The 15534-nt window shown below is 36.2% G+C and overlaps 1 protein-coding gene across 3 annotated transcripts in view; it reads right to left on the bottom strand.

The window, feature by feature from the left end:
* Positions 1-15534, bottom strand: part of LOC126975725 (myc box-dependent-interacting protein 1) — a 72044-nt gene that overhangs the window by 10294 nt on the left and 46216 nt on the right. For all 3 annotated transcript variants that reach the window (XM_050823727.1, XM_050823728.1, XM_050823729.1), the window contains exons 2-5: positions 4275-4410; positions 2496-2686; positions 1700-1804; positions 14-184 (exon numbers count right to left, since the gene is read on the bottom strand). In XM_050823727.1, the coding sequence (XP_050679684.1) occupies positions 14-184; positions 1700-1804; positions 2496-2686; positions 4275-4410 (603 nt within the window). The remainder of the gene's footprint in view (positions 1-13; positions 185-1699; positions 1805-2495; positions 2687-4274; positions 4411-15534) is intronic.

The following is a 15534-nucleotide window of genomic DNA, read 5'->3' as shown; positions in this document are numbered from 1 at the left end:
ATCAAAAGAATACCTTGGAACTCTCAAAGTGGAACAGCTGCTCCGCTGAGAACAGCGTCTGCAGGTTGTTGACATAGAAGAGCACGCGCGAGTCGAACAGCGCCGGCAGCTCGTCATGCAGCTCCGAGTTGAGGACCTCGTACGTTCGTTTGGCTTCCTCCAGCTGCTCGCGTCCCCTGGTTATCTGCGAGTTAACATTTCTGACAATAAGGGACGAGACGAGCAGGACGTTATGTTCAGCTGATGGTAATTGATACACCTTGCCTATCACAACGCAGTGCCGCTCAGGATTCTTGATAATCCCAAAAATTCTGAGCGGCACTACAATTTCGCTCGTCTCCTTGAGACATAAGATGTTAAGGCTCGTTTGCTCAGTAATTTCACTAGCTACTGCGCCCTTCTGATTTAAACACAATAATGCTTACATGTTACTGCTTCACGAGAAAAATAGGCGCCGCCGTTGTGATACCCATAATCTAGCCGGCATCCTGTACAAGAGGAGCCTCCCACTGATAAAATCATAAACTTTTCTAGAGTTATTGTGGATTGTTATATTTAATCAAGATATTTATTCTGATATTTGTTTTATTTTTGTTTACATGTGTAGATAACAGAATTTTTTCGGTGGGTCACAACTGATGTAGCTTCATGATGATAACCAAGTGTTGTTGCAATATATTATGTTATTGTCACACCCAATGGTAAATAAATATATTTCTATTCTTTTCTTTAAAAAAGTATTTTATTCAAACAAAACAATTCCTATAACTATATTTACAATACTATGATAACATAAAATTTAAACTATCACTACGGGGAAGCCTACCAAGAATACTGGCAGCATTTCCGCGTTGGATAGCAAGGCTGATCCGTTGACCGAAATAGCTGCCAGCGCTTGGGTTTCCAGTAGCCTTATTGAGGCGCGTAGATAGTACTTTGTTCATTCTCCGCGCTTCTGGGCCCCACGGGCTAAGTGTCTCGGCACCAAACGGCACAAAGATGTATGACTCACTGAGACCGACATATTTGCGACGTTTGCTGTCTTCGGCAGTCGAAGCAGCAGCCTCAGCACCAACTGAAGTGGCTTGGATATGAGAAGGAGCCAGGGTGTCGACGTAAGTCGCGTCCTAGACCAGCGTCCTTCCCCGTGCCCAAGCCATCAGCCTCATTCGATCACTACGCTTGCCATCGCGTCGGGAAATACCATTTGGCTTTAAAACAGCTGGAATATTCAGAGCGGCAAATGCCCTGCGGACGACTTCATTAATGCTGGCGTGATAACTGATACAGCCAGCCGATTTTAGGCGTGACGCCCAATAGCATCTAACTGAACGCCACATCTACATTGTTGTGGTTCATTTAGTTTTATACCTAGCCGAAAAAGTTGCAATCAATATACATTCTTGATGGCTGGAAGATGCTGGCCGACTAGTTATAAACATTACAAATGGCAAATAGTACGTTTCTCACTAAGGGTCTTTTCAGAGACTCAAATAACAAATTTGGTAGATATGACAGATTAAATTAGAAATATTTCAGAGAAGAACCAAGTTTGTCTCAGGGCTAACAACTAAGAATGTACACACATTGAAACATGCATTGCGCATTCCTTATCTTAGACAAGACAATCAAATCACGTCGCGTCACCAAGTAGGGCACGTGTCTTGAGAGCGGAACATGAATACAAAAGCAGGCTCACCTTGACGTCATCCCGTCTCTTGGCCGCGTTCGCCTGCAGGTTCTGGAAGCTGTGTCTCTGGCTGTCGTAGTCGACCAACTTGCGGCCGCGTTTCTCTACTTTTTTCTGTAACATTAATTTATTTATCACCGAATTGTAGAATATTAAGTTAGATATATCTGAACATTAAGGTTAAAACATTGAGTGAGCATTGCAGGGATAGTAAATTTACGTTTCTTATAAATTTAAATTCAAATATTTTATTCAAAATAGGTTTTAAAATCACTTATAATAATTTAGAATGTCCAGAGATGATATTAAAATAAAATCAGTCTTTGTTAAGCAAGCGGTCACAAGACAAATTAGACCATCTTTTTTTTATGGAATAGGAGGACAAACGAGCGTACGGGTCAACCTGATGTTAAGTGAACCGCTGCCCACATACTCTTGCAACACCAGAATAATCAGAGGAGCGTTGTCGACCTTAAAGGAAGGTGTACGCGTTATTTTTTGAAGGTACCCATGTCGTATCGTCCCGGAAACACCGCACAAGGAAGCTCATTCCACAGCTTTGTAGTACGAGGAAGAAAGCTCCTTGAAAACCGCACTGTGGAGGACCGCCAAACATCCAGACCGTGGGGATGATATCCTAATATGTGGCGTATCGTGCGATCGGTCCATTAATAATATCAATTTTTTGCCGAACCACAATACTCAGGTATAATTTAGTTTAATAAAATACAAACATATTTATTACAAATTAAAACTAGTGGTGGTAAATACGGTGAATTCTCTATATAACATAAGTTCCACTCACCCGGACTTCAGGGAACTGGTTAGTGTACGTGTTGAGCGGGATCAACACCTGGTCGCCCAACTTATGCGAGAAGTCCTGCCATAACATCTCCATGTTCTGTGCCTGCACGTACAGCAAGTCGTGGCCGGACCAACTGCTCTCGTACACTTCCGTTATCGCCTCCATCAGCGACTTGGACGCTGTCTGTACCGCTGCAAGTTGAACGATTACAGTGGTTGCTTCCGAAATACTACAATACTACTAACCTAACTATGCCACATCTGACAATATCAATGGGCTTAAACTGAAAAAAATATTTTATCTATCCCACTTCTGACACTACCATTCGGACATAAACTGAATAAATCTCTTTTATCTATCCCACTTCTGACAATATCATTCGGACATAACTGAATAAATCTCTTTTGTCTATCCCACTTCTGACAATATCATTTGGACATGAACTGAATAATTAATCTCTTTTGTCTGTCCCACTTCTGACAATATCAGTTGGACATGATCTAAAGAAATATCTATCGTCTATCCTCTTTTCGATACTGAAAACAGCATAATATTCCACCGGATGAACTATTCGCATACAATAAGCTCAACAGCTATATAATAATAATACTATATATATAAATATTAATTAAATACAAATAAATATAAATAATATATATGTATTTGAATGTATTTGCTACGGTATACTACGCAAGATTATCACTTTATATTTAATACAATCAACAAAAGCACAAGGTTGGGCAAAATTTTAGAACATTGAAACAAACAAGATAAAAAAGTAGCTAAAAACACGGTAAATATTTTTACAATGAATCTTAACATTTAGGTTACAAAGAAAAACTTACATAAAAACCGAACGACCAGCGAACTCATCCGAGACTGATGATTATTAAAATAATTAACGTTTCTCTCTCATTCATCATCAGCAGATTATTGTTACAGAGAGCATCACTTATATAACTGCACGGATAAAAAACGTTACATCATCCGTGCAACCTCCACCTTTGGTAGTGGCCCAAAATCTTTTATCTGTGATATATTTTTCAGACTCAATCTATTTCTCACGACATGCGCGTAAGTATTCACGTGAATGTCATTTTCAGGCACGGTAAACAACAGAAAATTAACATGTAAAGACGAGTTATAGAGACTTAAATTTTCTTATAAGTCTAACGTATCATTAGATTACAGAAAAATCGAAGAGGAGAAAAGACTCCACACATGGATATGACCACAAACAGGTGCAAAGATTGCAATCAATATATTTCGATCTTAGATTAAGGGTTGGTCCCCGCTGCGCTCCAACTAAATACCGCACTACCTAAGAGCAATATCTTTTTTATTACGGCAGCTACTAGATGCTTGTGTGCGTGGCATCTTGACACTCAATGGCATCTTTCAAATTTTGTAACATACGCTTCGTGTTATTTTAGATTGAAATTGATAAAAAACAAAATAGTTTCTGATGATATATAATCCCAGTGTCTTTCTTATTTCTTCTTTCTATTATCTTTACAAATTTTTGCTATGCAACTCGGCATTTTAGTTGCAATTATTAGCAAAGTTGAACAGAACATTTGGCACGTCAACGTCACACATTATTAGTATTAGTTGCCGCACTTTGCAACTACGCCTGCGGTATCTAGTTGGAGCACAGCGGAGACCAATTCTTAAAATAAGATTTTGATATAGTGGTGCCGTAAATCTCGTATTAAATTTCCGTTGTAATAATATACGTACTTTGTTGTTCCGATATCAATATGTTGAAGAAATTCTTACCTCGTATACATCTTATGTAATTGTTGAACTCTTTCTGCAACCGTACCGCCTGTTGGTGCTGCCGGTTGAAATTCTGAAGGTGCTCCTCGAATATGTCGTCTAGGGTCCGGTCTACTTTGCCCAAGTTTTGTAATAACTGGAAACAAAGAAAATACATCATAAGACGATGGGGTGCTGGTTTACGCAAATTATCTCTATACACCACAGTTGGATAGAAATATGCCGCATATATAAAGCCGAATGAACCTAATACGAACTTCGGTCAGACATTCGGTAAAAATCTAAAATTCGGCCGAGTTTCGGTTAATTTTCGGCGCACCCGCACTCCGCGCACCCCGCGTGAGTAATGGCTGGTCGGGGCTCATTAGCAAATAGGTCATCATACATGAGGCGTGCATTTTTGTTTACATTTAACATATAACATTATATATATTACGTGTTCTTAAGTGTTTTTATTATTTTTATGTGTTACTTATTGATAGGATTGAAGTCGGTGCCAAGGCAAATGTAATAGCAGGTACCTACACTCACCACGCGTGACTTTGAGCGGGATAGTTTCGTCTAGTACCCCTAGGTAGCACATAAAAATAATAGTATTTTATTAATATTAAAGGTATAAGATTTGCATACAAATAATTAATAATAATTTTGAGCTATAAAGTCGGTTTTTTAAAACGTAGTTTTTTATGTTTAGTTTTTTCTTGTACTGAATGAGCCCAACTCCGACGGAATGCCGAAGTTAGGTTTAACCGAATGTAAAACGAAGTTCGGCCGATGCCTAAGAATGAAATAATTTCCAGAAATATTAAAACTTGGTGATTTTGTCAATCATCTCATGGATATTGTAATAATAAGCAAAGCAATATCTCTACCGGATGTGTCTGGATCAAGAATCTCTGTACAAACATCAAAACGAGATTGAGTATAAACTGTTCCGTTGCCATGCGTCTTAAAATTAAGTTCGATGTAACTAAACTAAAGATTTCTATTACAATCCCACTATCAACACGATGACACGATAAAAACATAACCTCGCTGATGTTTTGTTCGTAATGAAGGTTGACAATTCAGTAAGTATTTAATCTATAAATTATTTATTCCGTTTTCCTGCCTTAAATAAAACAACCCTTAAGTCCTGAGCATCGTTGTCTGTTTGTCTTTCGTATATTCGCTTTGACAGATGCGGTATCTAGTAAAATTACTGGACTAATAAGACTTAAAATTGTATGTGTCACAGTGACGAGCGCAATTGCCTTGCCGCTCAGAAATATTGGGTTTTTCAAGAATCCTGATCGGCACTGCATTGTAATAAGCAGGAAGTATCCATTACCATCAGCTAAACGTCCTGCTCGTCTCGTCCCTTATATACATTAAAAAAACTGAATTATACATTGGTTGTTTGCGTAAAAGGAAAATTTTTATTATTATTTTATATAACCCAACGTACTTTCATAACATTTGCAGAGCACGTTTTACGGCGGTACTCAACAGAATTGGTACAAAAATCTTATGTAAAATATAGTTACAATTACACGCGTTTGATTTCTATAAAAAGTAACGCTAGCGTTAATTTTAATTAATTAAAAGGCATAAAAGGCATTTATTTTCTCAAAACTAATTCCTTTAGAATTCTTTTTGATGTCATTTCTAATATACTAGATACTACTACCGCTTCGGAAACAAATGGCGCTCTGACAGAGAAGAAACGGCGCAAGAAACTCTCTCAATTATGGTAACAATTATTACTTTTCCACTAGAAAAAAGCTCTCATAATTGAATTCTCAAACTCTTCAAACGCGCATAACCGCAGACTAAGAAAACATACGCAACAATTCAAAGAAAATTCAAGATTTTTATTGCCTACGTCCTTTGCTCTCAATTTAGAAGACCTTGGAATAACGCAGTGTTGACGTTGCCATTGCGAACTGCGTATAACTGATAGTAAATTTATCAAAATATATTTATATTATTCACCAGTTTTCAGTTTCTTGGGAGGATCCTTTGCGCAGGATGCCGGCTAGAATATGGGTACCACAACGGCGCCTATTTATGCATTGAAGCAGTAATGTGTAAGTATTATTATGTTCAGGTCTGAAGGGTGCCGTAGCTAGTGAAATTACTGAGTAAATGAGACTTAACATCTTATGTCTGGAATTGACGAGCGCAGTTGGAGCTCAGAATTTTTGGGGTTTTAGCTGAACGTCCTGCTCGTCTCGTCGCTTATTTTCATAAAAACATACTAGTAAATGAAGAACGTGATAAAATAGGCGCCGGGAAACAACACCTATATTATTATATAATTAGCTGACCCAGCAAGAGTTGTATTGCCATATGAAGTAATTTAAAAAATTCAATAACCTAAAGTTTTATTTTGGAATTATAGGTTTGGAATGATTTTAATGGAGCAATTTTTAAGTTCCTTGTCATACTTAAGAATTGGTGATATTTCAATGTAAATTAGTTCGATAAACATTTTTTTTAAAACCTCCTTGACATTGGACTTTGACATCTAAATTTTCACAATAGTTTTGAATTCGCCTTCATCTATCCGCTCTACATGTCAAAATGAAAATGACGAGCGTAACGCAATGTGGCTCTGAATTTTGGATTGTTCTAGAAACCATAGAGGTACCTACTGTAATTTATACAGCAGTGTGTTTCATCACCTTACCATCAGATGAACGTATGGTGCGTGTCTCCTAAGAAGTGTGTTAACATAAAAAAAAAAACCATAGCAGCTCTACATATCTATACCATATAAATAAAATTGGAGTGTCTCTTTGTAATATTGCAATAACCGTTTTTTTCTATATGTATTTGAACATCTATACGGTACATACACAAAAACAACATTTTTTACAATCTTTATCTGTCTGTCAGTCTGTTTGTTCCGGCTAATCTCTTAAATGGCTGGACCGATTTTGACCTTTTATTGGCAGCTTATGTAATAAGGAGTAACTTAGGCTACGTTTACTTTAGAAAAATAAAGTAATGTTGCAATGTCCAAGAAACAGTTTAACTCTAAAAATAATTTATATGGCAGAACAACAAGTTTGCCGGGTCAGCTAGTATATAATAAATACTATATCTACAAAACAAAATAAATCACAAGAAGCCCACACAGAGGCTCAACAACAACATAGCTTTCTCTAGTTCTAGGAATTTTAATCTGGTTAAAGGCAAACGACATCCCAGTGAACACGGAGACACGCAAATGGTATACGATCAGTGATCACTTACAAGTGCAAATAGAAAGGCACTACGCGTTGATGGAATAGCTGATGACACGGGCTTAAGGCTGCTCGTCCACTAGGCACTGCGAAATAGCAGTGCGTGAGAAAAAAAAATTGATACAAAATTGAAACGTTGCAAATTACTACTGTCCCCGACTCTGGCTATAAGCATGAATGATCAATGTAAATAGTAAAAAAAACTACGTTTAAAAAAACCGACTTAAAAAACTGTACGGTATCAAATAAATAAAAATACACCTCTTATGCAAACCATTACCTTTAATTTTAATAAAATACTATTATTTACATGTGCTACCTATTGATAGGTTTGAAGTAGGTAGAAAAATTTTCATAAAGAGAAAACCACTGGGCCGAACTATATAAAATTTTTATGCGACCAAATGGCAACCATTTGGAGTCAAACTAAAGAAGAATCACGAACATCGGATCATAAATCTCAGAGTAAGCAGTGTACATACATAAAAAAAATACCGATCGAATTGAGAACCTCCTCCTTTTTGAAGTCGGTTAAAAAGTTAGTGAATGATGTTATAGTACATAGGGTTACACTGTTATCTGTACACTTAGACATATTTTGTTAATTTTTTATGTGGTTTATCTATTAGTGTGCGATTATTGGGTTTTCGAATAAATATTTCGTATATTTTATTTCTATAAATAAAAATTGTATATTTTATTAAAAAGAGCGCAAAAAAAGAATGCTGGGAGTTTCTTGCGCCGCTTCTTTTCTCAGAGCGCCACGTGTTTCCGAAGCGGTATTAGTGGTTAGTATAATAGAAATGATATCAAAAAGAATTCTAAAGGAATCAATTTTAAGAAAAATATATGTCTTTTAAGATCTATCGGAGACGAGTGTTAGATCTGTGTGTTGTTATATAATATGAAAAAGGAATTGATCTAGGATAACAAAACTCGCGATCGGAGGAATGTTGTGTTGCTTGATTATGACTTAGATTAAAATATAATACTTTTAAAGGATAATAAATCGTGTTATATATATTATAACTGTTTTAAAAGTTACATTTTTATTTTATTAACTCGACGTTTCAAGAACTTTCCAGATCTCGTTTTCAGGGGGGACTGTAATGTAATGTACACTCACGTTGACTGTAATGTACACTCACGTTGATCAAAGAAAATACTATATGACTTAGATTACTATATTCTGTTAGTTCGTTAATGGGTTTTATTACAATTTAAACATCATCTAAAAATATTCATCGAGAAAGGAAGCGTTTCTCATTAATTGCGGTTACAATTTAATTTCTTTAACACGATTTCCCCTCGCATTTTTCTCGCAACAATTTGCTGGATCCGCACCCTAACGCAATGCTATCGCGATCGAGTGTCATCGACCGGCTAGCCTGCGCTCGTCACTCATTGACACAACACGTGCTTCAGTGATAACATTGTTACAATTTATTGAACTACTCTGACTTACTTTGCAAATCAAACGGCCACGAACATATCTTTTCATTCTCCGGATTAATACACTTGAGGACACATTTAAAGGAACGCAAAAGAAAGTGTACTTATAAAAAAAAATATAGGTATTTGCGGCAATTAAGGGTACTACTTTGGTTTTTCCTTAAAACTTATTTGAAATTAAAAAGGTCGAGAAAATTATAGGTCAATTAAGAAAATCAACCAAATAAAGGTAAAATAACATAAATAAACAAACACTTTTGTGTGTAACATATCTTTTTTTTTCATAAAGTTAAGAAAGGTCTTATCGTGGGTTATAATCAATACTTAGTATTGCCCTCTCTAGCTCTTCCAACAGTTTCCTGCATACTCCTAAGAAAATTAATAATAAAATCTTGAGAGATAGCGTTCCAATTTTCATGACTGCCAGCAAAATTAACGCTAGCTACTCGATAGCATGTGGCAAGAAGGAGTCCTCTGGCAAGTATAATTTTAGAGATAAAACGCAAATAATTTATATTATTATTCGATAATAAGTGTTTTTCGACTTAGAGTTTATTTATTCCAAAAATTAAAATTGATTTTCAGCTGCTTAAGCTTTTTTTATTGGAGAAAAACTGTATTACCCGGTTAAATTGAAAATGCTGTTTACCCTCATATAATTTACAGTAAGGTACTAACTTAACTTGGTAGGTATTGAGTTTGTGATAATGCACGCCCTTATACTACGGCCGTAGTTCAGTTTAGCGTTTAGTTAGTCCCGCTAGTATGATGAAACTTAAAAATCCAATCCCTCAAGTTTGTATTGATAATTTCATTAGGAGTATGCCAAGGAGATTGGAAACACTTAGAAGAGCTAGAGGTGGCAATACTATGTATTGATAATTATAGCCCACGTTAGGACCTTTTATAAGCTTTTAGAAAAAAAAACAGAATAAAATATAGCAAACTAAAATGTTTAGTTTAATTTAATTTTTAGTACTTACCTTATTTTGTTAAAAGTCCATTTTTCTCGACCTTTGTAATTTAAAATGAACATATAATAAGTAAAAACCAAATGAATAAACTTAATTGACACAAATTTCCATAATATTATGTTGTATACATAATTTCTTTGGCGTTCCTCTAAATTTGTCCATGACTGTAGTACCCATATATAATGGTCATGGTGTTGTAACAATGTCATTTATTATAATGAGACGTCGCGAAAATAATTGGTCGAATTGTTTTTTTTTATTAAATAACCTTTCCGTTCAACACTCAAAAACTATTTAAACGAGTCGTACTTAAAGTAAATTTTGAGAAAACTATATCGATTTCTTGGAGGGTCATATCGCCATGACTTCGAACTTTATAAGAACCATTTGTTTTTATATTTAATAAGGGACGAGACGAGCAGGACGTTCAGCTGATGGTAATTGATACGCCCTGCCCTTTACAATACAGTGCCGCATCAGGATTCTTGAAAAACTCAAAAATTCTGAGCGGCACTACAACTGCGCTCGTCACTTTGAAAATGTTAAGTCTCATTTTTCAGTAATTTCACTAGCTACGGCGCCCTTCAGACCGATACACAGTAATGCTTACACATTACTGCTTCGCGACAGAAATAGGCGCCGTTGTGGTACCCATAAATTAGGCAGCATCCTGTGCAAAGGAGCCTCCCACTGGTAAAAAGTTGTTACTAAACCGAAGATATACGAATGAAAAAATATTTATATTTAGCGAACTCAACGTTATCGTAGCATCCGCGTGACGTCACATCCGCTATTTCCTTTCGTTTTCGATTGTCTGTGACCGATGCCTCCGATAACACGTATTGTCTTTGCGCACGCTTCTACGTAACTGTATCCATGTTATTAAACTAATGAACTATTACAAATTGTGAAAACGATAAACAGTTATAGTATGTTCTTATTGTTTCGTTAGATAGACGTGATGATTTTAACATTTGACAATAGCATACATTGAGATTATATGCTTGAATGTGCACCCGTTCTTCTCTTTGTAACACTTTAACAATTTTTTTATGAAAATAAGAGACGAGACGAGCAAGACGTTCAGTTGATGGTAACTGATACGCCTTGCCCCAAAATTTCTGAGTGGCACTATAATTTATTAATTAATTTAATTACCCAGTAATTTCACTAGCTACGGCGCTCCTCAGACTGAAATATAATAATACTTACACATTACTGCTTCACAGCAGAAAAAGGCGACGTTGTGGTATTCATAATCTAGCCGCCATCCTGTGCAAAGGAGCCTCCCACTGGTAAATAGATAGTAGATTCTAAAACAGTTAGCTTAATGCCAACATTAAAATACCCAATGTCCTAATAATCATTACATCATCAAACGAGTGTTGTAAAAAATCAGTACAACATTACAACGCTCGTTTGGATGATCAAATGGTTACAAGGACTGGCTTTTTTAATGTTAGCAGTAAGCTTACTGCGCCGTTGTGGTATCCATAATCTAGCCGTCATCCTGTGCAAAAGAGCCTCCCATTGGTAAAGCTATGCCATGTCTAAAGAGTCCTCCGTAAGTAGAAAGGGATCTAAAGTTTTCACTTCACGTTTTAGTTTTTGGATTAGATATACTTTTTTGACGTATATCATTAAAAAATTTAATACAAAAGAACCATACGTGGGTACGTTTGTGTTTTCCTGGGGATTGAGACACAAAGAACCACTCTTTTAAATCATTTAATATTGTAACATTTGGATGTACAAACAAGCTTATAATTAATATCTGGCCAAGCTGGACATCCATCCAGATGTCGAGCATGCGCTCTTATACTCAAAATTAAAACCTAATACACACCAAAATACAATTTTGGAAGAAGAAATAAAAACGTAACAAAATAAACTTAACAGCTAAATGAATAGTCAATCAGTGAAAGAGTCCTTCCTCTCCTCTCTAATCAGGGGCATTCATATCATATAGGCAATTAGGCAGTGCCTACCTCGTTAAAAACCTAAATAAATATAGCACTAGTGTTAATAGTTATTTATGCAATGTTGTGTAATAAGGGGTATTAAAACACGAATGGGGGTTTATCACACGAGGCGAAGCCGAGTGTGACAATACTATCACATGAGTGTTTTAATACCTAATTATCAACAGTTGCATACAAGACTTTATCTACATCCAGAATATGAATCCTCTAAAAAGATTCTGGAACATTTAGCTTACTGCTAACATTAAAACACCAGTCCTAGTAGTAACCTAATATCATTCATTACTGATTGTATACAAATAAACTAAGTATTAATGAAAAAAAATTTTATTTTAGTAGTAATTTACATTTAGTATAGTGCAATAATTATAATTCACTCGAATATAATGTTCTTTTGCAGCGTTTAAAATGAATCGCTCATTTTTTGTAAACAAAACAATAAAAATATCGAATAAAAATGGCGGGGTTTCGAATATCCTACTTTTTTTTTACGGCGCGCGACGTTCTGGTAGTGTGAAACGCGCGTAAACGAAAATGTTCTTTTATTGAAATTCATACCGATACCACGCATCGAGCAATATGAATGTGGCTGTCTGTTGAAACTCATTGCGCATGAAGGGATAAAAAAAAACATAGGAGTGTTGTTATGAAATTCAGTACAACATTACAACACTCGTTTGTATGATGTAATGGTAATTAGAACATTGGGTGTTTTAATGTTGGCAATAAGCTAACTGTTTTAGAATCTTTAATAGAGGATTTAAAGCATGGGTGTAGATAAGGTTAATTTACTAGCTACGGCAGCCAGTCTACAGATTGCATATACGAAGCAAGCAGCGTTTCATACAACTTATGTCGTACTGTCGGACTAAAGCACAACTTACTACTCGTTACATCTACAGTGCCTTGGTAGAAAACCAATGCACGCCCCTGTCTCAAACCCAGTCTAAATTGTTGAATATTTTATCACTAGATTACAGTTTTGTATTTTACTATAATAATAAGCCACTCTTGGTAGTACTAATAATACAAAATAAATAAAATCAAGGTTTATATGTTAATTAATACAAATTATGTAAACCAATATTGTTGAAGGCCTAATATACTATCACTTGTTTAAATAATATCCCGCAGTTAGTTCGCTCTTGTGATCGAGTTGTATACTTAGTCTGAATGACAGCATAAGTTAATTCATCCCTACTTAGGCTAGGGTTACTATGGATGCGAGTTCTGACGAAAATTTGTTCTGACGAGTACGTCCGACGTACGACGTCGTGCATGTTCTGAAGCGTTCGTCGTTGCCAGTGTAAACACTGTCATTGGATACCAGGCATTTGTTTCTTCTGACGAATCCGTCAGAACTCGTCAGAACAATTTTTCGTCAGAACTCGCATCCATAGTAACCCTAGCCTTATATGTATGTAATTATAAAATATCATATTACAAATGTGAATGTAAGTTTGTTTGTTAAGCTTTCACGCCCAAACCACTAACAGATTTCGATGAAATTTAACACAGAGATAGAATAGAGCCTTGAGATTTAGAACCTATTGTTGATGAAAGTTTGTATGGAAGTTTGTTATCATCGTAGATGACTCCATAAAACTTTGTATTTTTGGCACTTCATAAGAAGTAAATAAATATTTAGTCTAGCGTTTTTAAAATTTTCACTTGTGTAGGGATGAATTAAGGGATAAAAATTCGTATGTAGGGAAGGCCAAACAACGTCACGTTGCACGCCTAACTCCGAATTCGATTTAAATAATATTTGGTACAAAAATAGACTAGACCTTGAGAAAGGACATAAGCTACCATTTTTTTTATATAAAAAAGGCATAAACGGCTTGAAATTAGAGATGAAAGTTTGCATGGGAAACTTTGTAAGTAGGCACTTGACAAGAATTAATTTATAAACAGTTGTTCGAATATTTTTGGAACTTAGACCTACAAAGGGAAAAAAGTAAGGAAATACTATTAAAATGACTGTCCACAATGGCAAGGGATATCCGCTGTATCGTAGAAGAGTGCCACCAGCAGCGAAAAAAGCAGTTTGTGTGTGTATTATTTGCAAAGTATCCTAACAAATAAAAAAAGCTGCCAATAGCAACTATCCCACGCGGACGAAGTCGCGGAAACAAGTAGTATTTAATAATTTTAATCCGATTATGTACATTTATAAGACAGCAATAAATTTACCAATAATCAGCAAGCTTTTCGTCACGTTCTTGTTAAATAATATATTCAAATTGTGACTTTAGACTTAAACCAATTAACCTTCAACGCAAGAGCTGTAATAATCTTCAATTTTTAACACTGATTTATGCAATATCTTACATAAAACATACTATATTTTACACATCATAATCATCATTTCAGCCGAAAGACGTCCACAGCTGGACACAGGCCTCCCCCAAAGATCGCCATAACGATCAGTCCTGCGCTGCCCTCATCCAACGTATTCCGGCGATCTTGACTGGATCGTCGGTCCATCTAGTGGGGGGCCTACCAACACTACGTCTTCCGGTACGTGGTCGCCATTCGAAGACTTTACTGTCCCAACGGCGATCTGTGCGTCGAACCATGTGCCCTGCCCACTGCCACTTCAGTTTCGCATCCAACTGGGCTGTCCGTGAAACTAATCGTGTATTTAGCTATTATTTTAAAATTTCAACGGTTAAACTTAAAGCAGGGAACGCAACTCATCGGTTTTAGCTATTGTAAACAATTGTATGTTAGAATGACACTAAGTTGTTCGCGATAGATACTAAAGCCACACCACCAAACAATGTCGCAAACGGCTATCGGTAATTAATTCGTAGAGTCGTAACACGAATATCACGTTTCTGTTATGCAACTAAACTTCATTGTTGACGTGTTCATACTTCATACTATATTAATACAATCTATTTATATTATTTAGGTACATCTAACACTCCTTTGCATAAGACCTATTGAGATTTACAGGGTTTCTGTTGACTAACGGTCGTTCCCAATATACTATCTGCTGATAGAGATAAATTACTACCTTCTATGTCGGTCAGTAATTAGCTACCAATAATTTGAAGCTGTCTCGACAAGTCATTCTTATCGCCTTATATTGGGACACGCGAATTGCATATTCCATACAAACTTCTATCGCTCGGTAAGCTATACGACGCGTCGTCCCACAGTGTGTACGGATAAGGTGAGTTACCGTCGATAAGTTTATTGGGACAGAAAAGTCAACGATAGTTACGATTTTAATCTCAAGTAAGAGATAGACTGAATATTGGGAACGGCCGTTAGCGTCAAAGATGTTTGACAGCAGTGGCAGTCCTAAAAAGTGGTCAACACATTGACCTCTACTACTTACGACGGGACTGGCGGCTGTCAAAGTGCTCTTGTGCCTGTTTGATATTCGCCATATTGGCGCTGTTGGCAATAGCGAGAGTCTGCGGTACTAAAACTAGTGATGACGACCTCAGCTAAACAAACATCGATAGATGGTGGGAAACTATTTACAAAAAACATGGTGTACGTTATTTCGTTGATTCCTGAAGTGTAAATAACACTGAAAACGAACGAAATTAATTCAACATGCCAAAAGTACTGTACGCTCCTCTCGCATACATTTGCATTATAC

This window comes from Leptidea sinapis, chromosome 37 (genome assembly GCF_905404315.1).
Source record: "Leptidea sinapis chromosome 37, ilLepSina1.1, whole genome shotgun sequence".
NCBI classification, from domain to species: domain Eukaryota; kingdom Metazoa; phylum Arthropoda; class Insecta; order Lepidoptera; family Pieridae; genus Leptidea; species Leptidea sinapis.
The sequence above is the reverse complement of the archived record's forward strand: the minus strand, read 5'-3'. Positions and strand labels throughout refer to the sequence as shown.